This window comes from Cornus florida, unplaced genomic scaffold (assembly GCF_030987335.1).
Source record: "Cornus florida cultivar Cherokee Brave unplaced genomic scaffold, ASM3098733v1 CherokeeBrave_3.0.0_Hap2_Chr06, whole genome shotgun sequence".
Lineage (NCBI taxonomy): Eukaryota > Viridiplantae > Streptophyta > Magnoliopsida > Cornales > Cornaceae > Cornus > Cornus florida.
Window position 1 is genome coordinate 20,178,001 of NW_026775576.1, and position 26,503 is coordinate 20,204,503.

Here is a 26,503-nt window from a genome sequence, read left to right on the forward strand (position 1 = left end):
GTCATGCTTTCAGTTATTGACATTCTACTTGATCTGTTTGTTGAATATTCTCGTGGTCACATCCTTGGGATAGCCATTGATGCTTTTATGTAATATTATTGGTTAGTAGTGTTTTTGTTTGTCAGAAAAAAACAAAAAAAACTTGGTGGTGGTGGGTAGTGGATGGCAGCGATGGTGGTGGGTGGTTGGTGTCGGAGTTGTGAAGAAGAGATGGTAGTTATGCAGAGAGAAAGTGAATAGAAAGAGAAAGTTGAAATATAGACGAGGATGACAGAGAAGGGCATTTTGGACCAAAAGAGTATATTTATCGTATTGGTAGTTAATTTTATTTATTAACTCTTTCACTTACATACTATTTAAATATGAAAAATAATTCTTGCACTGAATAATCGAATTCATTAGACAATTCAGTAAGTATCACTACTCTTTAATAACTTGTCATTTATTAAATTATTTCTAAAAGTAATTTCCCATTTGGGTGAATTTGGATAAAAATAGCTCAAATACGGAGTCCGACGAAGAAATGTCCAATATATTGAGGGCAATATTGCTGTTCTCTCACGAATTTGATGCAAATGGTAAAAATGTAATTTTATAAGGATTAATTAGGTTATAAAGTCTTTTAAACAGATTTAACGATTGTGCGAGGACGGACACCTGGAGAAGGGGTCTCTGATATCTTCATAACGAAAGTGGCGTCTCTTTAGAATCGACAAATGTTATGGGGGAGGTGTAATTTTACACTTTGACCGATAATCGGAAAATTGTGGGAAGATTGGCGAGCACGATGAGTAGTACGCAGCTTCAGAATCCAAACTCAGTTTCGGACAAAAAATCTTTCTCATTTGATGATGTCTCCAAGTTATTCTATTTGCCACTTTTTGAAGCCGCTGAAAATCTCGGTAATCCTCAATAAATCTCTCCCCCTCTCTATATATATTTCAGGTTAGTTCTTTTCTAACCTATAATTTACTGCTCTGTATCCTTGTATATCGTTATGCTTTTCTTGTTTTGGAATCATAAAGTGTTTTCCTCAAAAGCTACAAAATTCTTTGAAATGTGAATTAAAATTAACCTTATAGCTGTCATTTAGGTTTAAGTTGGTAATTGTTCACGGCTTTCTGAAATATGTCCATTACTTGTTTCCTGAGAGTCTGAGACTATGCTTGTTCTAACTTATATGAACAGCCCTAATGTATCCAAGTCACTAGGTACTTGTTATATAAAAATATTTTTTTCTTTCTTGATACCTTTAATAGTGTGAATCCCATGGTACTTGCTGGTTTATTGATTTGCTGACAGTATTTTAACGTCTCAGTTTGATTTTCCACAATTTTAATGGGTTATAAAATTAAAAATATGGGTTGGAATAGATTGATGGAAAAAAAAAAAAAATGATTCTTTTTTTTTTTATTTTCATGTAATGGAACATAAGTATAGTCCATCACAAGGAAAAAGAAAACCAAGATATGATTTATCCAGTATCAAACACGAAGTACGAGAAACTAGAACACCAGAATGTGGATTTACTGTTGTTGATATGAATGATCGGAGTCGGAGGATAGTTTTTCTATGTAAGGAACATGATCTTTATAAATCTAATGTTACAATTGGCATAATTGTTCATAATAACTACTTATTAAAAATAATTGTTCATAATCCCTAGAATCTACTTATGTTTTAGGTCAATTAATGTGGTTTTGATGTAGAAGAAAAGGGGCTAACCCAATGCACCAGGCTCCTGCCATTGCGGGGTCTGGGGAGGGTTAGATGTACGCAACCTTACCTTCGCATGCAAGGGTGGAGCCAGAAAAATTCATTTGGGGGTGGGGGGCAAATTAGTAATATAAAATTATATTGTAAAAATAAAATAAAATAAAATTTTCAATGCATTTTCAATGTAATTTTTCAAAAGCCTATCTATAAATGATGTAGAAAAAAAAAATGAAGAAAAGAATAGTTGAGAGCCAATAAATGAGGTTGTCAAAGAGTCGAGCAATCCTCATTTTAATTCACAACAAATAATATACACACACGTGCGCGTGCGCGCACACACACACACACACACACATATAAGAAAATGATCTCATGCTCACCGTTGAGCAAGAGAATTTCTACACACTTTATATAATGGCCGTTAGATATAAGCTAATGGTCAGAGTGCAAACCCACTATTATGTGTTTTAAATTTCCAAATATAACAAACTACAAAGAGTCAATCATCACTGGGTCTCCTAACACAGAATATAAAATTAACAAAGATCCCTTCAAAGAAAGAACTACAAGAGAATTGATGATTACATTCTTGTCTCTGATCTAGTCCTAGTATTTTGGAATAAACATTGCTGCAAGAAACTCTTAAATCACTTGCCATGAGAACACCTAGAAGAAATGGCTCACCAAGAAAAAGTTCTTCTCAACTTCCAAGCGGACTAAATCACTGTCATTGAACAAGTGAATTTGGCATACTCCTCCAATTATTGTAGTTTAATTAACATGGTTTAGGAAGTCAACTATATAGCATTGTCTAGTAATCATCAAAACTACATGAAATTGTTGAACAAGTGAAAAACTGTGTTTGAAGAATTAATTATGCAAAAAGGTACAACCCTACAACATTTGAAGGTCATACTTGTAATCTTGTAGTTCTTTGTTTGAGAGAGACGTGAGAACGAAAGGTGAAATGAGCCGAGAGGTTTCTATTTATTTAATTTTGGTACTTACCTTTTATTGTTACAATTGGTGGTATTCATAATATTAAATTTGGAAACTAAAAATAGGGAGAGATTGGTTTGTGTTAACAGGAAAAGATATAGATAGGTTTGGAATGTGACCGTTAGAATCTAACGTTCACTATAGAAAGTGTGGATGAATGCTCTTGCTCCCCATTGAGCAAGAGATCAGGACTCATATATGAATAGATTTCTAATATATACTATGTATGTTGTAGCTAGCAAGAATTACAGTAATAACTAACAAGTTTTTTACTATATTTAAATTTTTAAATGCAAAACTAAAAAAAGTTCATTCAAACTACCTTTAATAACCATATATAGATAATAAAAAAACAACTTTTTAAAATTTTGGAGGGTCAACTTTAATTTTTTTACACAAAATCACCATTAATATCCATAAATATCTAATCTAGCATTAATAGAATTTTGAGAAACATTGGAGGGCTAACTTTAATTTTTCTACACAAAATCACCATTACTAGCTATAAAGAGGCTGCCCCCCTCCCTCCGCCCCTGTCTGCATGAAGATACTGTTTTTGTTTTCGAACCTGTGACCTCCAGCTCACAATGGAGGTCACGTTCTGTTTTTATTTTTTTTAGTCTAGTTTCCTGCTACTTATTTTCCTTTGAAGTAGCCTGCTGATTTTATGTGATTTTCAAATGGCAGGTGTTTGTACAAATGTTCTAAAGAAAATATGCCATGACAATGGTCTTGTTAGGTGGCCACACCGAAAGGTAGGCTTTAAAGTTACCGAATTAGGTTTCCTCTATGGAATTTGTATGTTTGTTGGGAGAGTAATTGCTCTCTCTCTCTCTCTCTCTCTCTCTCTCTCTATTTTTTTTTATTTGATAATTTGGTTTAGGTTCTACTTTATTATCTTTGTTGATATCTCGTTAGTTTTTGAAGTTGGGGACTTGTTCACCATTGCACGGATGCTATTCTCAGTGTCTAATTGGTTCATGTAATGGCTAGAGAGATTGTTGCGAATTTCTTCTGTGTTGATTTTAGGAATGTGCAATGATTTGTCATTTCCTTTTTTTGAATATTTTTTTCGGGTTAAATTTAGGGTTTTAGCCTTATTTGTAGTAGTTTTATGATTTTAAAAGTGATATTCAAGTCCATATACATTGGGTAGGATGATTATAAGAAAGTTATTACTTGTGTTTCAGATTTTGCAGAGCCTATTAATAGGTATTCTAGTTAGGAAACATTTATTGATTATTTAATAATATTTAGAAAGTCATTCTACAAATAGATAACATTGTACTTTCCTTATAACAAATAGATTAGGTATGGACTGAGTCCCGTGGTTTTTTCTATTTGAGTTCTCCATGTAAAAAAATTCTTTATCTCTTAGTATTTGTTTATGTAATTTTTTTACAATTGTTTGGTTGGATGGTTTATATTTCATATTTGTAAGTAATACTAGCAAACAAGTTTAATTTGAGCAAAAATAAAACCTATTCACCCATCTAAGTTTGTTTTGGGCATTCCATTGCACAAATTTTATGAATAGAGCACAAACACACCCCTAATAAGTGCCATATCTCCGTGGATTTACATTTATGAGGTTTCTGCATTTCTATGTTTTCCTTCTCTCCTCTAAATCTGGTTCTTTGTAGGCTTCTTTTGTCATTTCTTTGTCACTTTATTACAATGTGCAGTTTTTGAAATACATCAGTCTCGGAGCGATCTTGGTCTTGCACTACTAAATTTGGCATAGATGTCAGTTCATTGTCACCGTAGTTGGTGCCACCCTCTTTCAGTAGACAAAGGGTACTTGATTTTTGTCTTTGATTTACTCTTTTGAGATGGCCAATCTACCTAGCTCCCCTTTCCTATCTCTATGAAAACATATAAAGAAAGGAAAAATAAATTCAACTATACTAACAAGTAACAACAACTGTAGCTGTAGAAAGCATATGATTAGAATAAAATCAAACAAATACTTGATTTTGAAGTCATTCGCATGCTCCATGTGAAATTCCATTTAACTTTTTTGTTTTTGGCATGGTCATTAGATTTTGGATTCAGTTCTGGTTGCCAGTAAGGCTGCAAACGAGCCGAGCCGAGCCGAGCCGAGCTTTAGGCTACTCAGGCTCAGGCTTGGTTTGTTAGATGCTCAGCCTGGTCTTGGCTCGGGACCATGACGAGCTCAAAAAACTGAGCTCGAGCTCGTTATGGTTTTAGAAAGTTCGGGCTCATTTAAGAAAACAAAGTTAACTCATATTCAAAATTGGTCCAAGCTTGTTTTCAAGCTCACCACGCCCGTTTAGTAAACCATTGCATTTTTATCTTACACTTTCAAAGATTAAAGAATTCCAATAAAAATAGAAACAAATATAAATGAGCCCTATAACGAGCCTACGGTTCATGAACATATATGAACCCTATACGAGCTTATGTTCATGAACATAAATGAGCCTACATGAGCTCATGTTCACTAGCTGAGCCTAACACTAATTGGGATTGGATCTTTTACTATGAGCCTAGAAAATGAGCTCGAGCCGGCTCGTTTGCTCAACGAACAAGCCCGAGCTGTTCATGAACAACTCAGTTCATTTGTAGCCTAGTTGCTAGTGAGTGTGTGGCTAACAAGTACCACCAAATTTAGCTGTAGAAAGTGTATGATTGGAATAAAATCAAACAAATACTTGATTATGAAGTCATTGATATGCTCCATGTGAAATTCCATTTACCTTTTTCTTTTTTGCATGGTCATTAGATTTTGGATTCAGTTCTGATTGCCAGCAAGTGTGGATTCCAGAATCAGCAGTGACGTGTCGGGGTGATGTGTAAGCTTGATGTGGAGAAGATGTACGACCACGCGAGTTTGAATTTCTTGATGTATAAATTGGAGAGGTTGGGTTTTAGTGAGAGGTGGAGGGGATGGATTTGATTCTGCGTCTCCACAGTGAGATTTTCAATATTGGTGAATGGGGTTCCGACAAGCTTTATTGATAGCTCAAGTGGGTTAAGATGGGGCACACGCTCTCCATTCCTTTTCATTATTGTGATGGAGACTTTTTGTAGATTGATGAGAAGGGTTGAGGAGTTGTGTTGGGTTTTATTAGAGGCTCCAGGGTGTCAGGCATCACTCTAATCAGTTGGAAATTTCTCATCTGTTGTTTACTGACGATACTATTGTATATGTGATGTGGATGAGGCCTAAGTGAGATATTTGAGGTGTGTTTCCATGCTGTTTTAGGGTAAAAATTTAATCTTAGGAAGATTGAGATTGTGCTGGTGGATGAGGTTGGTGAGATTGCTTCCTTGGCCAACATATTGGCTTGTGGTGTTGGGGTTTTTCCAGTGGTTTATTTGGGTTTGCTGTTGGGTTTTCCTTTGAGGAGTATCTTTGTGGGATTACTTATAAAAAAGAAGAAGAGAGAGTATCTTCATAGGATCCAGTGGCAGAGTGGTTTGGAGGAGGCTTGCAGGTTAGAAGAAACAATATCTGTTGAAAGGAGGGCAACTGAGGAGAACCCTTTCTAGTCTTCCTACCTATTTTATATCTTTATTCCCAATTCTGTCCTTAGTGAAGAGGATTTGAAAGCTACAAAGGATTTTCTGTTGGGGGTGGTACGGGGGATGAGTTTAGGACTATCTTGTGGGTAGGGAGCAGATCCGCTGAACTCTTCAGACAGGAGGGTTGGGTGTCAGGAGACTGGACTTGTTCAACAAAGCTTTGTTGGACAAGTGGTTGTGGAGGCATAATTTATTGAGGAGGATCATAAGTTACAAGTTTCGGGAACCTGGAGGTGGCTAGTGCTCTTTAGAGGTGAGATCCCCAGCTGGGGTAGGCATATGGAAGTTCTTCCAGAAAGGCTGGGATGAATTCTCTAAGCACATTTGCTTTAGAGTGAAGATTTGGAGTCTTATTAACTTCTTGGTGGACTTGTGGTGAGGCGAAAGGCCATTAGAGGGGACTTTCCCAAGGCTATTTCATATTGCGGTAAATAGACAGGCGCTGGTTGCTTACTTCTATCCATCTTGATAGATGAGGATTGACTTGAAACATTCAGTTCGAGAGGTTTCTGCAGGATTGAGAGGTGGAGGATTTGGTGGAGTTTCTGGCACTGCTATATCGTTTGAGAGTGTTTGGGGAGGGCCTGGATGAGTGGTATTGGGCGGGTTCTAGTCATGGAAGATCCAAGGTGTGATCCTTCTACAAAAATTTGTTGGTAATTCAGGCGCCTTCCTGTCCATGGAAAGCAATCTGTTGTTCTAAAGCCCCTATATAGATTGCCTTTTTGGTTGGTTGGTTGACTATTCACAACTTGAGGAGGTGGCGCCGGATCATTGTCAATTGGTGTTTGATATGTAAGAGGGATGAAGAGTTGGTGAATCATCTCCTTTTCATTGCCCCATGGCTAGGGACAGATGGGCCATTTTTTGTGCTATTTTTTGGGGTTCAGTGGGTCATGTCGGAGTCCATGAAGTGCTTAATCTAAATTTGGAGAGAATGTTCAGTAAGGTCCCAAGCTAGGGATGCGTGGAGGGCTGCCTCCTTTTGCTTGTGGTGGGCTTTGTGGAGGGAGAAAATAGATCTTTTGATGGGGGTTGGAGTCTTCTATAGCGGTGGTCAGTTTTTTTATTATTATTATTTTTGTTTTTTTGTGTAGTTCCTTTATTCTTTGTGTTCATGGGAGGAATTGTGGATCTAGGAGATTCTTTTGTCTTTTTTGGATAGCTTGAGGATACGAGTTCTTGGCTTGTGCAGCTGTTTTGGGGTTGCTCCCCTTTTTGAGTGCTTTTAAATGAAATCTTACTTTGAAAAAAAAAAAAACACTTTTAACTGCTCGAGGTAATTTCGTGTCCCATATTGTCTTAGTTTCTTGGGGTGGAGCAAGGAGATGTTTGTAAAAATATTTACAAGAAAACATGCTAGATGGGTTGAGGCACCAAACCATGATTGGCCAGTGGATTTTGGCTGCTAGAGGAGTTGACATTCCATGATTGGCAAATGGAGAAGGAACTTGAGGAATAACCAGTGGATTCTAAATCCTACAAAGACAGAATAGTCTGGGGAAGACAATAGGAAATAAACTTCATCTAGCAAATGTCCTCCCAGAAATAATCTGGATATGTTAAAGAACAAACCCATTCCTGGGTTTTTGGGATAATGTCCTTAATTTAATCAGCTGATTTTGCATTAATGCTAATTGTTCTTCAGATCACAAACATGACTGTGGTTAAATTATAACTCTTATGTATGCTTAGATCTGGCATACAATACTACAATGCTTGGCTTGGTTATGACCAAACATTTTTTTATGAGCGTGATCTGTAAATCCTGTCTCTTGCTTGAAAGACTTCAGCCACATGGTCTCTCGAGCCATGTGGATTAGGGTCTTAAATCCGCTTTACATTAGACCTATCCATTTCTTTGTGCCTTGTATTTCTCCATATCACTGACTTATCTCCAAGGCACAAGATGACCATCCCCAGACCCACAATGGCTGGAGTCTCGTGCATATAGCTAGCCCTTTTTTATGGGAAACTAGAAATTGCAAGAACATACTGAATGATATATGTTGGCAAATATGATAGCCACGATTTATCGAATGACTTACCGTATTAGTAGAGATTTGATTATGCTATAGATTATGCCATAGAATATTCTGTGAATGAGTGATTTATCTCATTGAAGCCTTTATACAATTCTCTCCTTTTTCTACTTTTTATTTTTCTTCTTGGTATCAGAGCCAACACCTTTCCACACCTTTCAACAGCCTTGCTACTTGTGCGACAGCCAGCTTAGGTTGTTTGTGACATCGTGTGACGTTGCCTACACATGTTTTTCTATGTTGCTGTTTTGTGATCGAAAACAGGTATTTTTAAGTTTTACAATATTTTTTTTTACTCTTCTAGGGTTGGGTAAATTGGGATAGTTGGTCTCCAACACCTAGAAGGGCTTGGGTAAAAATATTTTGAGTGTACAAAGAGGTTCCAGATATTAAGAAGGAGGCTGTTTAGGTATATGTAAGCGGGCAACACTCCTTAAAAGAAGTATGTATTTGGAATTTTTGGGAATGGTCCAAGGAGACATTGTTATTGTTTATGGTCTGAGGAGACCCTTTGATTTATTAATAGAATTTGTGCTGTTTTTGGAGTTTTTTATTGTCGTGTGACAGATTATGGCAGATTCAGGGTCCTCGACTGTTAATTCTCTTGGCTCAAGTTCTGTGGGTGGTGGTGCCATTTTTCCCACCAACTCATCAGAAAATCCAGGACTTCAAATCACCACAGTGAAGTTGGATGGCTCCAACTATTTGATTTGGGCACAGTCTGCCAAGATGTTCATTGGTGGCAAAGGCAAGATTGACTATATTACTGGTTATTAGAAAGAGCCAGCTGAGTTAGAGAAGGCATATGCATTACATATCCACAGTGGTTTGCAGATAACGCTATGGTTCTGTCTTGGCTAGTCAATTCGATGCAACCAAACATAGCCGTTGGCTATATGTTTATGAAGACTGCTAAACAAATTTGGGATTCAGTTCAACGCACTTATTCTTAGAGGCAAAATAATGCACAGATTTTCCAGTTGGGGTGAGATATCACCAGGATTTCTCAGGGTGACTTGACAGTTTCAGGCTACATCGCCAAGCTTCATGCTATTTGGGAGGAGATATCATATTATGATTACTTTCACTCTTGGAAGGATCCAGATGATGCAGTTTTATATCCAGGGATTGTGGAGAAGAATTGAGTGTTTTAGTTTCTTGTCGGGTTGAACGATGAGTTTGTGTATGCTCATGTTCATTTATTGGGCTTATCTTCATTCCCTACTCTTGATGATGCATAATCTTATGTGTTGTCAGATGAGAGCCATCAGACTCATCCATTAGGTGTTGTTTCTGTTGATCGTTCCACTATGGCAGTTCGGTTCCCAATATTTCAGGAACTACACCATCCCAGTCAGTTCAGAGTTCTACCACCGGTCCTCTTTTAGGACGACAACGTGGGCTGTGTGGCCATTGCAGAAAAATTGGTCCCATCAAATCTCGTTGTTATGCTTTACATGGATGCCCACCGCAACAGAAACAACAACTTCGATCCTCTGTAAATTATGTTACACAACTAGTCTAGTTGTCAACTCCTGACAAATCTGCCTCTACATCTTCTGCCACTTTTACCTCGACTCAAGCTGATTTGGACAAGTTCAAACAATTCTTCAACTAAATGGAGGCACCATCTCAGCCAACCTCTACTTATGCCCACTCAGGTACTATTGCATCTGCACATAGCGTGTCTACATCTTCGACATCATGGATCATTAATTCTGGTGCTTCAGACAATATGATTGGTATGCCTTCATTCTTCCAATCTTATAATATCTGCTCTGGCCATCGCAAGGTACACCTTGCGGATGACTCTCCATCTTCCATTGCTGGGAAGGGTTACGTATCAGTTACTCCGTCATTAACTTTGTCAGATACACTTTATGCTCCACAGTAGACTACAAATCTCATTTTTGTTAGTCTCATTACTAAAAAATTAAATTGTAGTATAACGTTCTTTCCCTCTCATTGTATTTTTCAGGATCTGGTGTCAAAACGGACGATTAACAGTGGGCGTGAAGTGGACGGTTTATACCTGTTGGATACTCTTTTGTCACCTCAAGCAAATTCAGTTTCATTTTCTAATTATGTTTCATCTAATAAAGCCCAGCTTATGCATTGGCACATGCATTTAGGAAATATTTTTTTTGGTTATTTAAAACATTTATTTCCTTCCTTCCTTTGCAACGTGGCAGTCTCAGATTTATCCTGTGAGACGTGTTACTTGGCTAAACATGTTCGTTCCAATTATCCTGCTAGTAGTAATAAATTTGCTTTTAACACCTTTTGATTTTGTTCATTCAGATGTGTGGGGTCCTTGCCCAATTACTTCTAGTCTTGGATTTCGATATTTCGTGTTGTTCCTTGATGATCATAGTCGTGTTACATTGGTTTATCTTATGAAAACCAAAAATGAGGTGTACATCATTTTTAAAAATTTTATGACAATGGTTTAGACTCAATATGGTCATACCATTAAAAAATTCAGATTTGACCAGGGTACGGAGTACACTTAGGGGAGGTACAGCGGTTATGTACAAAATTTGGGATTGAACATCAGATGTTTAATGTTAAACCCCTCAACAGAATGGTTGTTCTGAGAGAAAGAATCGCTACATCCTTGACTTAGTCAGAGCAATTTGCATTGGCACGAATGTTCCCCAGTCATTTTGGGGAGATGCAGATACATCATTAATAGGACTCCTCCTAGGGTTCTTAACTTTGCAGCCCCACTCTCAAACTTACATCCCAATTCATCTCTTTTTTTGATTCCTCCACGAGTCTTCCGGTGTGTGTGCTTTGTTCAGCAGTTGGGGCAGACTCGTACAAAGCTTGACCCCAAGGCTTTGAAGTGTGTGTTTTTGGGCTATTCTCAATCTCAAAAAGGTTATAGGTGTTACCATCCTCCCAGCCGTCGGGCGGTTTATATTCATGGATGTTTCTTTCTTTGAGCATACACCATACTATAGTGGTCCAGTTGGTTCTCAAAGTGAATGGTTCCTATTGAATATAATTGATGATTACCTTTTTTCGTCTTCAACTCCTCTACCTTTACTTGTTTCGTCTTCTATGATTCCTCCTCGTGATACCCCTCCAGTAGGGGGAATTATTCCTTTTCTACAGGTTTATAGTCGGAGACAACAGGTACAAGCTTCTCCTCCTACGATCGACTACCTTATTCCTTCGGCACCAACTCCGCCTTCTCAAGCTATTGTTTCGCTTGATGATTGCCCCATTGCTCTTCGAAAGGGTTAACGTTCTTGTACTTACCCTATTTCTAATTTTGTTTCTGATTGTGCTCTCTCACCCTCCTATCGGAGTTTTCGTGTTTCTGTTGCCTCGGTTCCTCTTTCTTCTAGTGTTGTAGATGCACTAGCACAAGCTCAATAGCGTGATGCTATGACAGAAGAACTGTGGGCACTTAAGAAAAATCATGTTTAGGGCATGGTTTCGCTTCTTATTGGACGAAAGGCTGTGGGCTGTCGTTGGGTGTTTACAGTTTAGCATAATCATCTGGGTCTGTTGCTCGTTACAAGGCCCAGTTGGTTGCCAAGGGTTATTCTCAGACTATGGCATAGATTATCAGGAGACTTTTGCCCCTGTTGCCAAGATGAATACCATCCGTGTATTATTTTCCGTTGCGATTTGAACTTGGCCTCTATTTCAGTTAGATGTCAAGAATGCCTTTCTCAATGGTGATTTGCAGAAGGAGGTGTACATGGTTCCCCCTCCGGGCTTTCGTTCTCCTGCTCATTCTGGTATAGTCTGTCATCTTCGTCGTTCCCTGTATGGCCTCAAGCAATCTCCTCGAGCTTGGTCTGATCACTTTGGCACTGCCATGCTCAAGTTTGGTTTCCATTAGAGTGCAGCTGATTATACCTTGTTCTTAAGTCATTCAGGCGGTAAGACAGTTGCTCTCATTGTGTATGTTGATGATATTGTTTTTACCGGATATGATACTACCGGAATTGCTGAGGTTACGAGCTATCTTGGCTGTCAGTTTGAGATTAAGGATTTTGGTCCCCTTCGGTACTTCTAGGGCATTGAGGTGGCTCGCTCCAAGGCTGGCATTTTCATCTCTCAACGCAAGTATGTTCTTGCCTTACTTTCTACTTTTGGTCAGCTTGACGCTCGTCTTGCTGATACTCTGATTGAGCAGAATCATTGGTTGACTGATTATGAGGGAGAGTTGTCAGATGTTGGTCAGTATCAACAACTAGTGGGGAGGCTCATCTATTTATCCATGACTCGACCTGTCATTGCTTATGCCGTGAGCATCGTGAGTCAATTCACGCACTCACCTCGTACCCCTCACCTTGATATAGCTATTCGGATCTTTCGCTACTTAAAAGGGTGTCTGGGCCGTGGTATTTTGTCTGCCAATCATGGTCACTTACGTGTTGAGGCTTGGACAGATGCTGATTATTTCAGATAGGAGGTCAACTTCGGGCTATTGTACCATTATTGGTGGTAACTTGGTGCAGTAAGAAGCAGGAAGTTGTCTCTTGATCTGGTGCAGAGACAGAGTATAGGGCTATGGCTCTTGGGTTATGTGAATTGCTATGGTTGAAAACCTTGATGACAGACTTGTGCCTTCTAGTGTCGTTTCCATTCTCACTCTACTGCGACAACAAGTTTGCCATTAGCATAGCAACAAATCCCGTTCAACATGATAGGACTAAGCATATAGAGATGCTTTCGAGAGAAGATTGTCTCTGCTCAAATTTGCTATCATGGAAGAGATCTTGTGGAGACAAAAGTCTAGAGCCTTGTGGCTCCAGGAGGGCGACAAAAATACGAAGTTCTTTCATAGACTTGCCTATGCCCATAGAAGGGGCAATCATATTGGGAGGATTCGGGTGGAAGGAGAGTTGATGTGTAAGGAGGAGGTGTGAAGGGGAATTGCTGATTTCTATAAGATGTTTACAGAAACCTCAAGTTAGAGGCCATCGTGGCGGCGCCCGGGGGGAAGGGGGGGTGGGGGCGCTTCACTTTGACTCTATTTCTGCTGAGGAGTGCACCAGTTTGGAGGAGCCTTTTTCAAAAGAGGAGGTCTTGACTGCTTTTTCTATAAGATGTGGTTTACAGAAACCTCAAGTTGGAGACCATCACTGGGGGGCTTCACTTTGACTCTATTTTTGCTAAGGAGTGCACTAGTTTGGAGGAGCCTTTTTCAGAAGAGGAGATTTTGACTGCTTTTTCTATAAGATGTTGTTTATAGAAAATTGGAGGCCATCAGGGGGCCCCGGCCCGCCGGGGGGGGAGCTCTATTTCTGCTGAGGAGTGCACTAGTTTGGAGGAGCCTTTTTCGGAAAAGGAGGTATTGACTGCTTTAAAGAGTTGTAATGAGGATAAATCCCCAGGACCTGATGGCTTTTCCATTAGATTCCTTTTGGAAAGCTAGGAGGTGGTTAGGGAGGAGGTGATGGGTACTTTTCATGCTCAGGGTTGTTTTGAGAAAAGTCTGAATGCTACCTTTATTGCTCTTATTCCAAAGAAAAAAGGAGGGGGCCGGGGGGGGGGGGGGGGGGATTCGATGTTTGGGATTTTCGACCCATCAGTCTAGTGGGATGCATCTACAAGTTGATTGCCAAAGTTATTGCTTTTAGATTGAGGAGAGTCTTGGATGGGGTTATTTTCAAATCTTAAAATGCCTTTGTGGGAGGCTGTCAGATTTTGGATTCAGCCCTTATCACTAGCGAATGTGTGGATTCCAGATTGTGTAGTGGGGTTCCTGATGTCCTTTGTAAATTGGACATTGCGAAGGCTTGTGATGTGAGTTGGAGTTTTCTTCTCTATTTGTTGGAAAGGATGGGGTTTGGTGAGAGATGGAGGTGATGGATTCAGTTTTGCATTTCCAATCCTCGCCTCTATGTGCTTGTGAATGGATCTCCGACAGGAACTTTTTCCAGTTCGAGGGGCTTAAGGTAGGGGGATCCGCTCTCTCCTTTTCTTTTCCTTATTGTGATGGAGTTCCTTAGTAGATTGTTGAGGAGGGCTGTGTACTTAGGTTTTCTGGGAGGCTTTACGGTGGGGATGGATGCAGCTAGTTAGTTGGAGATTTCTCACTTGATGTTTGCTGACGACACTTTGGTGTTTTGTGATGCAGATGTGTCCCAGTTAAGATATTTGAGATGTGTTCTAATTTGGTTCCAAATTGTCTCCGGTCTGAAAGTGAACGCGGGAAAGAGTGTTTTGGTGGGGAAGTTCCTGAGATCACGATTTTAGTAGGGGCTCTTGGATGTAGCATTGGTTCGTTTCCTATCTTCTATTTGGGTTTACCCCTTGGTTCGTCCTCAAGGAGGGTGGGAAGCCGGATCCTGTGGTGGAGAGGTTCGAGAAGAGGTTGGCGGGATGGAAAAAACAATATCTTTCTAAGGGAGGAAAGGTCACCTTATTGAAGAGTACACTTTCAAGTCATCCTACTTACTTCCTTTCTTTGTTCCATATTCCTCATTCCGTGGCTAAGAGGATTGAGAGGTTGCAGCTGAATTTTCTTTGGGGGGATTGGGGGAGGAGTTCAAGTTCCATCTGGTTCGCTGGGAAAAGGTTTGTTGTCCGATTTGTGTCGGAGTCTTGGGTATCAGAAGATTGGTGCTTTAGAAATGGCTCTCCTCGGGAAGTGGCTTTGGAGATTTGGGGTGGAGAGACATAGGCTTTGGAGGAGGGTGATTGCAAGTAGATTTGGGGAGGGGAGAGGAGGTTGGAGTTCCCTTGAGGTGCGTACTCCAGGGGGAGTTGGTGTTTGGAAATTCATTCGGAAAGGATAATATGTTTTTTTTGAAACGCATCAAATTTCATCTTAGGGATGGTAAGAGGATTAGTTTCTGGGAGGACGTTTGGTGTGGTAACCGCTCGCTTGCTCTCTTTTTCCCTCGGCTTTTCAGGATTGCCACGGATAGGCAGACCATGGTGGTTGACTGTTATCGACTTGATAGCGGAAGATCATTTCACGAGGCACTTTCAGGATTGGGAGATCAAGGATGTCGTTGGTCTTTTGGAGTTACTTTATCGCCAAGAGATCATGAGTGGAGATTATGATGGATGGTTATGTGTCCCTGCTTCTCAGGGTCACTTTGATGTTCGGTCCTTCTATAGATGTTTCATGGAGGGACTCGGGGTTCCATTCTCGTGGAAGGTTGTTTGGCCCTCCAAAGCCCACTTAAAGGTGGCTTTCTTTGCTTGGACATCTGTTTTGGGGAAGATTTTGACTTAGGATAATTTGAGAAAAAGGAATCAGGTTGTGGTCAATTGTTGCTACATGTGTCGTAGAGATGAGGAGACGGTGGATCACCTTCTCTTGCATTGCACCATGGCTAGGGAGTGCTAGGATTTGATGCTTGGTTTGTTTGGTGTTCAGTGGGTTATGCCAAGGTCCTCTAGAGGGTTGATTGAGGCTTGGAGAGGTCGCATAGTGGGGGCCCAAGTCCATGATGTTTGGAGGGTTACGCCATTGTGTGTCTGTTGGTGTCTTTGGCTCGAAAGAAACAAGAGATCCTTTGAAGGAAAGGAGACTCCTATCTCCATGCTTAAGTTCTCTATTATTACTACTATTTTTTGTTGGGTTATAGGGAGAAATTATAGATATTTAGAGGAGATTGTAGATTTTATGGACTCCTTGAAAGTTTATAGGCCTTTTTGGCCTTGTGTAGTTCCCTTGGGACATGCTCCCCTTTTGAGTGCTTTTTATACATTTTACTTATAAAAATAAATTTGCACTCCATTTATCACAAGCTCTCAGCAACTTGCAAACATTCTTTCAAAGGGCGTCGATTGTGTTTGAGAATGCATTGTCCAAGTTAGGCGTTTCAGATATCCACGCACCAACTTGAGGGGGAGTGCTAGCAGATATGATAGCCACGATTTATGGAATGACTTAACATATTAGCGGCAATTTGATTATGCTATAGAATATGTCATAGAATATTCTATGATTTGATTTAGATTTGATTTAATTTCCTATCTTGTAATATGAGCATGTGTTTTTTTTTTTTTAATTTTTATTTTTTTTATCTATAAATACTAAAGCTGTGAATGAGTGATTTATCTCATTCAAGCCTTTATACAATTCTCTCATTTTTCTTCTTTTTATATTTCTTCTATATAGGATTACTTTTTTATTGTTTTAATATTGTAGGTGACACTTGGAACTGCTTATTTTGTTATTTATATTTATATCATTATTCAATCTCTTTGAAATGTATCCTAGTTTCTCTCTGGAAAGAGTGTTGAAGAAATTAAGAGGGATGCTGCTAGAGAAAGAAACATGGAACTTGCTGAGTTGTCAAAAGCTACTGGTGAAAGGAATGGAAGTTCAGAAGTATCATCATCTTTGTAAGTTGGTTTAATTTTCATATGCTGACTGGAATTTGTTATAAACATGATCTAACATGCCATTCTTTTCCTAGGCAATTGGCTAGGACCTGTTCTAGGTACCATCACGTGTCATGCATAATTTATAATATTATTTACTAATAAAAGATTCAAATCAAGGCATTCAGTTGGCTACTATCAGCGGAAGTTAGTTTACCATATAGAAAATCGATCGAAAAAAAGTACTAGATCTTGTGTGGAGTGGTAAAAATTTGACAATTTATATATTTTTCTTATTATGTAAAGCCTTATATACAGCACATCTATTAACTCTATGCATATGCCCCATCAATAATATGCCATTCCTCTCTTTTTCTGCATCTGATTCATTTTATGTTTGTACGTGAACCAACTAGATGTCACCTTTACTTCCTATGTTGATGATATTGTTATCACTGGGAATGATTCAGAAGAGATTCATCGAATGAAGTCATTCTTGGGGACAAATTTCGAGGTTAAAGACCTCAGATCATTGAAATACTTTCTTGGCATCGAGGTGTGCAGATCCAAGAAAATGGTGTTCATTTCTCAACTGAAGTACGTGTTAGATTTGTTGGCTGAAACTGGTTGGCTTGGAGCTAGACCTATTGATATTCCCATTGAGCATAACCATAGGCTTAATAATGTGGATGGCTACCCATTAGATGATCTGGGAATATTTCAACGATTGCTTGGGAGACTGATTTACTTATCTCTTACGCTCCCAGATATTGCCTACATTGTTTGTGTGATTAGTTAGTTTATGCGTGCTCCACGTACACCTCATCTTAAGGCAGCTTATCATGTTCTCCGCTACGTCAAGGGCCATTTGCGTGTTGAAGCCTATACGGATGTTGATTGGGCTGGGTGACAAATCGAGGATCTACTTTAGATATTGCACATTTGTTGGAGGTAATCTTGTTTCATAGCGAAGCAAGAAACAATCTGTAGTAGCTAGATCTATGTGTGGAGGGTTGAGTTCAGATCCATGGTACATGGAGTTTGTGAGTTATGGCTACGAACTATGCTGGATGAGTTGGGTTATCCTGTTCGCGAGTCAATGAAGTTGTATTGTGACAACAAGGCTGTTATTAGCATTGCCCATACCTGTTCAACATGACAGGATAAAGCACAGGATAACACTTGATCGGGTTGCTGATTTTTTGACCAAGGGTGTGAGCAAGACTTGCTTGCAAAATATGTTAGTCAAGGTGGGCATGATAGATATCTTTGCACCAGTTTGGGGGGAGTGTTGTTATGGGCTTATTTGTTACTACTTATATAAAGTAGGGTGCTTATGTGTAATTTCTGAAACTTCTTAGTATAAATAGAATGTGGTGGAAAGATGAATGGATTATTTCATTCTCCCTCTCTCTCTTTCCCCAACTGTCTCTATTTTTCTTTCATCCTCTTCCTTCTCTTCTTTTTCATCTTCTTCTACTTTAGTCTTGTTTTGATAATCTCTTAAAGTCAACGGGGGGTTGAATTGGGTCTATTACAAACAATAGATTCTTTTTTGAATAACTGTATCCTATGGTTCTTGTTATGTTACATTTGGTTAACTAATTGAGAATGCCTAATATTGGTCTCTAAGTTGATTTAAATGATTAACTTATTTGTAAATGGATTAATGATTAGGATTGCGATGATCAATTGTTGTATAATTACGATGATTAATTGTTGTATGTACGTTTATTACTTTACATGATACATGAACTTTTGGTGCCATGACTCGAAGATCAGTCTCCGTTAAAAGCATAATACCATTAAAATCTAAATAGGGTAGCAGCCACCTAGCAATTCCTTTCTGCATTGGATGTAAACATGTATACATGTCAATGTAAATTGCCATTTTATTATGGTAATTGGGTCTGCTGTTTTAAATTGGTTACTGGTGGCTTGAGTTCTGTGTTTAAAACCAAATGAGGGAAGCTGACTATCGATTGATTCAGTTTTATTTTATTTTATTATTATTATTATTATTATATATATATATATATATATATATATATATATATATATATATATATATATTGATAAGTAAAAAATCATAAAAGGTACACAAAAGGGTGTGCTCCCAAGAGAACAAAAAGCCGCCTACAACGACATTACGACTTTAAGCTATTCACAAAATCCAAAAGACTATCCTTAGATATACAATTTCGCCCATTAAACCCAAAAGAATAAAGAAGATAGTATATTGTATTTGAGAGACCAAATAGGAGACTCCTCCCCATCAAAGGATCTCCTATAACTCTCACGCCACGAGCCCCACCAAAGACAAAGGAGAGTGGTCCTCCAAGCATCTCTCATTCGGCTCTCCAGTGTACACCCTTTCCAAGCATCTCTGACAAATCAACCGTGGACTCAGGGAACACCCAAGCCGCACCAAAGGCAACCAGGAACATATCCCAAAGATCCCTCACCATAGGGTAGTGAAGCAGAAGGTGGTTCACAGATTCCCCCGACTTCTTGCACATGCAACACTAGTTCACCACAATCTGGAGTCTTCTTCTGAGGTTGTCGAGAGTGAGGATACTTCCAAGGGCAGCAAACAATGCAAAGAAAGCCACATTCAAGGGGGCTTTTGTCCTACAAATAGCTCTCCAAGGGAAAGGAGGGCCAGGGATCTCCATAAGACATTGGTGAAAGGAACTACTTCGAATTCCTTCCATCTGAATTCTAGACTGGGAATTAGGCTGTTGGAGAGATCGAGACCCAAAGGAATTTCGAGCAGTGTGGAATGATTCAATAGATGCATTAGAGAGGCGGGAAGAAGTCGAGGGTCTATTATTAGGAGTAAATTGAATTTCGACATTTCCTTCACCATTGTCAATAATGCTTCCAACCTGATTTTTCTGTGGCACATCCACAGGGGTGGCGTTGGATAAAACCCATGAGGCAGGTTGGGTTATATCAATCCATTTGAGTGTTTTGGGAGTGGCTTCAGGAGCTTTGTTAATGTTGGCTTGAAAAAGAACAGTAGCATTTTCAGGTTGGACAAGATTGATGAATTGAGGGTTCATGGTGGTCATGGCCTTAAAATATATTCGGTAACTCGGATTAATATTTTTGGCATTGGTTTTCATGCGATGTCTTTGAGTTTGGATATTAAGTGTGAAGACATCCAGAATATGAGGATCACCCAAGGAAACCAAAAAATTAGGATAACAATTAAAATAAACTTGTCCTTTTGATAGAGGCTTGTCTCGACCATGCCATGTAAGGATTCTTCAAATCCAAGATCACGACAGTCACGGAGATTAACTAAAAGAGATGTATCTAATCCTGTGTCTGTCATAGGTTTAAGCCCTACTTGCACTAATCCTAGATGAATGTATTTATATTTATCTTTCAATTTTTTTTTGATAAGTAATAATTCATTAAAAAAGCGTTCAAAAGGGGAACGCATCCCTGAAAAACAATACAAGGCCAAATAGGGCCTTTAAATCCTAAACAAATCCAAAAACTCTACAAGCTAATCCAATAATTTACAATTTCTTCCTAGAACCCAACAGAAAAGGTGCTAAGAATGGAGAATTTCAAGGACCCAACATGATTTTCCTTTCCCTCAAAAGATCTCCTATTTCTTTCAAGCCATAGACACCACCAAACGCTCAAAGGAGTAACCCTCCAAGGGTCACGAGCTTGGCCCCCCACTATACACCTTCTCCAAGCCTCGATCTAGCCTTTGGTAGACATCGGCATTACCCAATGAATCCCAAACAAACCGAAAAACACAAGCCAACAATTTCGGGCGTCAGGATAGTGAAAAAGAAGATGATCAACTGTTTCCTCGTTGTTTTTGCACATAAAACACTGATTCACCACGATATGTCTTCTCTCTGAAGGTTGTCCCGAGTCAAGATCTTTCCCAAAATGGATGTCCATGCAAAAAATGCTACTTTGAGAGGGGCTTTTGTTCGCCAAACGGCCCTTTATGGAAATGACAGGCCAGGGGCATCCACCAAACAACGATAAAATGACCGAACATCAAAACGCCCAAGTGAAGATAGAACCCAAGCGCATATGTCTGAACTATCCTCCACTAGCTCTCGTCGATATAACAAATCCAAGAAAATCATGGCATCCTCCATCTCCTAATCCTGAAACAGCCACAAGAAACATACATCCCATAACATTCTTCCACTATCAAGGCGATAGCAGGCGACCAACATGGCGTGTTGATCAGAAGCAATCTGAAAGAGAAAAGGGAAAATGCTAGCAAGGGAACGCTCCCCGCACCAGATGTCATCCCAAAGACGTATCCTCCTGCCATCTCTAACATGAAATCTGATGTGCTTAGAGAATTCATCCCACCGCTTCTGAATGTGCTCCAAACCCCAACCCTATATGGCAAGCTCACCTCAGGGGTGTGCCATCCTCCTCTCGCCTCCCCGTTTCTGCTCACAATCACCCCCCTCCAGAATCTATTTCTCTCTATCCCGAATCTCTAAAGCCATTTTCCCAATAAGGCCTTATTAAAAGGCAATAATCGTCTGATTCCCAACCCACCTTGCTGAATTGGAGTGCAGACCCTCTCCCACTCCACCAAATGATACTTGAACTCCTCCCCTTAACCACCCCATAGAAAATTTCTTTGCAGCCTCAATACTTTTAGCCACTAAAGAGGAAGAAAGTACTCTTCAAAGGAGTGACCCTCCCCCCTTTAGAAAGATACTGTTTCTTCCACCCAGCCAGCCGTTTCTCAAACCTCTCCACCACTGGATCCCAACTGCCCTCACTCCTGAATGAAGCCCCAAGCGGTAGGCCCAAGCCGATTTGCTCAATAATTGAAAAGTCTGATTACTATTAGTAACATTCAAATCCTGTTCAACAGTCTTTATAGAATAAGTTTGTCTTAATTTAAATTCACGAATATATAACTCATTAATGAGAATTTTCCAATTAGCTAAAAGTTTTTCAATATAAGCAATATTAATTTCACTAATATTCTTGATATGAGAACTAGAACTGCTAAGACTAAATCCTTTATGAAACATTGATTTCAATAATTTATCCATTTAAAATCTTATGAAAATCGGTCAACAAAACCCCACAATGCCTAATGCCAAAATCCACGGCTAAATGGCAACAAAGGGTATAGATGCGACAAAGTGATACATAAAAGATTATAAACCAGATAAACAAAGGAATCAATGAAGCATATAAACACTAGTAATAGCACTAAACGGCTCTGACACCAAACGGTCCTGAGTAATAATACTAATACTAATACTAATATACCAAAAAAGATTTATCAATATAAAATAACAATTATTAAAAGATGAAGGTGCTGTGAGTGATTTCACCATACTAGGGGCGATTTTTGGGAGATTAGGGTTAGTGTTTGTCCTGGGCTGCTAGGGTTATGTATGTATAAGTGAAGGGATGAAGTCATTTCTTGAGGTTACACGGCTCCCAAGGATTTCATTTTGGGTGGGGGGGGGGGGGGGTGGTTGTTAAGACAGCGATCCCTCATAGAGGGCCATCGCTGTATCTCGATGAGGCATCAGTTGAAGGGAGAAGATTGATGTTGTTGTCTTGCTTGGTCGGACGTTTTGACAAAGAGGTTGGGGGTTGTGATTGAATAGAGGAGTGGGCGGCGCGGGCGTGGAATACGTCGTGTGGGGTGGGTGTGACGCCATTATCTGACTCTCTTCTCTTGTTTAGGTTTCCATCTCCAACGGAGGCTCAAAGGGTGTTGAAGGAAGGACGGCGACAGTGGGGATCTGCTACCTTGAGGATTGATGTATGGTCTTTTAGGGTCGGTTGCTGTGATGTGCTCAAGGACAGAGGGCTTAAGCAAATTCGGCTGTTCAGGTTTCCGCTGCATCTCTGGTGTTAGGCACTATTTGTTGAAGTGGGGGATTTATGTGGCGGTTTTGTCAGTGCGGAGGCGAATGAAACGAGAGATGCTAAAAGTGTTAGGATTATAGTGAAAGTTGGAACTAATTGCCCGAAGATGGTGTTTATACATGATAATAGTTTCTGCTACAGAGGTTCGATTAGGAAAAAGGTATTGCCAGAGCTTGTTCCCACAACGGAAAGCTTAGAAGGGAGCGATGGGGCTCATCTTATGATGGAGGAAAAGTGAATCAGGATTCTCAGTAAAGGAGAGAAAGGGGTTATTGAAATTCAATAGTGGTTGAAGGAAAGGGAAAGGTAGAGAGCAATGCGGTATGTGGGAGGAAGACGATGGGGTTGTCACGCACCGGACAGGAGCGTTCAGAAGGAGTGGAGTAAGGATCCACATGGAAGGCCGAAAAGGAAGTTTAAATGGTATGAGCCAGCTGTATGGCCAAATTTTGGGGGAGTGGGGGTGGAGTCACATGGACTACTTGTGGCTAATGATTGTGGGCCTGGGGGGAAAAGTCCGCAGTGCTGGGCTTGATGGTGTACATGTGGGGACTTAGATGTATGGCCTGGACCAATATGGGAGTAATTTTAGGGTTTCCTTTAAACCATCAAAAGAAATGTTTACAAAGAAGGGCTCCTCGCAACGATTTTCCAAGGTGGGGCGTGAACGACAAGAGGCGAGAGGCGAGGAATTAGGCGACTCTTTCCGACCACGCCGTGCTTTTCAGGTTCGTAGCCGGTTGATAGGCAAAAAATGGTCGCGATTTCAGAAACAGAAATGGGTTGTAGCTGGAGGTGGTGGCCGAGGTATGTCCTCTGTCTTGAACTTGGAGAACTCTTCTCTCTCTACAACTACTTCTTCTTCTTCTTCTACTTCTACTCCTCCTTCTGGGGTGGTGAGGATAGTGGGTGAGAGGGAGGGAAGGGGGAGGCCACCGTTGGTTCAGAGGCTTGCGAAGATACCTGAAGAGGATGGTGAAGGGAGTGGTTCAGTTTCTTCAGTCAGGGAGGATGGGGGGTATAAGCACTCAGTGGAAGAGAGGGGTTTGATCAAGCTGATGTCGAATGCTACAGAACAAGGGAATGCTTTTTTTAGTGTGGGGTGCAAGCGTATATTGATAACTGATGGAGGATCTGAACGTTTGTGACTAGAGTTCAACACAGGCAGTGAAAAGGATGATTTAAATGATAATGATGTTGATGCGGAGCATAATTATCCTTTATGGGACATCGGGGATGAGGGTGGAGAGAGTATGGTGGGCTTCCACACTCCTTTGGCAGTGGTCAGAGATGGTCAGGGACCCTCGGAATTGGATGGTTTCGATGATAACTGGTTTATGAAGGGTATTGAGGAGGAAAGCAAGTGAAGGAGTTGTTTCAAGTAGTGGAGGATGAATGGGTAAGGAAGAAGGAGAAGAGCTTGACTGTTTTGAAAGGGGTGAGAGAGCTGAAAGGCCTGTTTTCTGAAGTTAACTATGAGGGAAGGAGTGGAGCAGGGAGAGTGAAGAGGAATGGGGGAAGGAGGGGGAGTGGAAGACTCAATGGTTGTCAATGAAGCTCAACATTGTGTCTTGGAACGTTCGGGGACTAAATGACTGGAGGAAGAGGAAGGTGGTGAAGGCTTTGATTCGAAAATGGAGAGTGCATGTGGTGTGCTTGTAGGAGACTAAGTTGGGCATGGAGGAGTCCAAGATTATGAAAAGTCTGTTTTGTTTTTGGGGGGAGGTGGGGTGGTGTCGACTTGTGGATTGGGAGGTTATTGATGCAGAGGGGACTGCTGGGGGAATTGTTGTTCTTTGGGATAGGAGATGGGTGTCGAAGGTTGATGTTTGGAAAGGGAGATATTCATTATCATTACTTTTTGAGTTTGAGGAAGATGGTTCGAAGTGGTGTTTTTCAGGTGGTTTATGGGCCTGTAGGTGATGTGGAGCGTAGGGAGATGTGGGAGGAATTGGATACCATTAGAAGTATATGGGGGGTTCCGTGGTGTGTTGGGGGGGGGGGGGGGGGCTTAACAGAGATCCTCTAGGGGTTCGTGGGATGGAGTAATAGTTGATTTCTCTTAGTTTGTGGAAGCTAACAGGTTATTGGATTTTCCCATGGTGGGAGGCGCATTCACATGGTCGAGTGGGAGGGATCCTCCTCCTTTTTCTAGGCTGGACTGATTTCTCATTTCATTGGAGATAGAGGAGAAATTTCCAGATGTGTCACAAGTGGCGTGTGTACAGGCAATATCTGATCATGTTCCTATTTTGCTTGATTGTGAAGGGATTAGGAGAGGAAAATCCCCCTTTAGATTTGAGAACATGTGGCTATGAGTGGGTGATTTCAAAGAAAGGGTCACGAATTGGTGGGGCGCTTATGATGTTAGGGGTAATCCAAGCTTTCAATTGGCAGCTAAGTTGAGATTCTTGAAGGGCGACATTAAGGTCTGGAATAAGGATGTGTTTGGCAAGCTGGAGTGGAGGAAAAAACTACTACTGATGGAAATTTCAGAGTTGGATAGGAAGGAAGGGGCTGAGGGGATTTCCGTGTTGGAGAGGAGTAGAAGGGAGGAGCGCAAGGCTGAGTTTGAAGAGACTGTAGTGATGGAGGAAGTTTCGTGGAGATAGAAGTCGAGAGCCCTATGGCTTAAAGAAGGTGACAGAAATACTAAGTTTTTTCGCCGACTATCTAACGCTCATAGAAGAGGGAACAACATTGGGAGGATTAGTTTTGATGGTGTTATGGCTGAAATTGAAGAGGAGATCTAGACAGGTTTTGTGGCATTTTATTAGGAATTGTTCACAGAGTCGGTCTCTTGGAGGTCGGGTTGGATGATATTGAGTTTGATACAATTTCTGATGAGGATAGAGTGGGTTTGGAGAGGCCATTTGGGGAGGAGGAAGTGCTGGAAGCTCTTAGGAGCTGTGATGGAGATAAAGCTCCTGGTTTGGACGGGTTTACAATTGCGTTTTCCCAAAAGAATTGGGAGGTGGTGAGAGCAGATGTGATGAGAGTAATGCATGCTTTTTTTGAGGAAGGTTGTTTTGAGAAGAGTTTGAATGCCACATTCATTACTCTTATACCTAAGAAGGGTGGAGCGGTTAAAGCTAGAGATTTCAGACCAATTAGCTTGGCGGGCTCTGTTTATAAGATTATTTTGAAGATCTTGGCTATTAGGCTAAGAAAAGTTTTGGATGGGGTCATCTCGGAGTCCTAAAATGCGTTCGTTGGAGGAAGGCAAATTCTCGACCCAGTTCTTATTGCCAGTGAATGTATTGATGCAAGAGTCAAGAGTGGTGAACCGGGGATTGTGTGTAAATTGGATATTGAAAAAGCATATGACCATGTGAATTGGGTGTTCTTATTGTATTTGTTGGAGAGGATGGGGTTTGGAACCAAATGGAGAGGGTGGATTTATCAATGTATTTCGACGGCTCGTTTTTCTATCTTAGTGAATGGGTCACCGGCAGGTTTCTTCGCAAGTTTGAGAGGTTTATGTCAAGGGGACCCATTGTCCCCATTTCTCTTCATTATTGTAATGGAAGCATTTAGTAGTCTCATGAAAAGGGCAGAGGTATTGGGCTTTATTCAAGGTTTTCGGTGGGGCGTGTGCCAAACCAGATTGTTACATCTCACTTGTTGTTTGCTGATGACACTATTGTTTTTTGTGATGCGAGTGTGAATCAATTGAGACACTTGAGGTGTGTGTTGACCTGTTTTCAAGTTGTTTCGGAGCTGAAGATTAATATTGGGAAGAGTGTGATTGTTCTAGTAGGGGAGGTGGATCATATTCATGAGTTGGCAGCTATTTTGGGTTGCGGAGTGGAGGCTTTTCCGTTTTCTTATTTGGGGTTGCCCTTGGGTGCTTCCACGAGGAGAATTGCTGTTTGGGATCCATTGGTGGAACGTTTTCAAAGAGGTTATCTGGGTGGAAGAAGCAATACTTGTCGAAAGGGGGTAAACTCACATTGCTGAAGAGTACCCTCTCTAATCTTCCTACATAT

At 40.5% G+C, this 26,503-nt stretch overlaps 1 protein-coding gene across 2 annotated transcripts in view; it reads left to right on the forward strand.

Moving 5' to 3' along the window:
- Positions 1-627: 627 nt before the first annotated feature.
- Positions 628-26,503, forward strand: part of LOC132311158 (protein NLP1) — a 31,030-nt gene continuing 5,154 nt past the window's right edge. Inside the window, exons 1-3 of one of the 2 annotated variants that reach the window (XM_059808921.1) lie at positions 628-902; positions 3,403-3,470; positions 16,513-16,637. In XM_059808921.1, the coding sequence (XP_059664904.1) occupies positions 788-902; positions 3,403-3,470; positions 16,513-16,637 (308 nt within the window). In that variant the 5' untranslated portion in view covers positions 628-787. Of the gene's footprint in view, positions 946-3,402; positions 3,471-16,512; positions 16,638-26,503 lie in introns of both variants that reach the window. The other variant, XM_059808922.1, reaches the window with a different exon arrangement.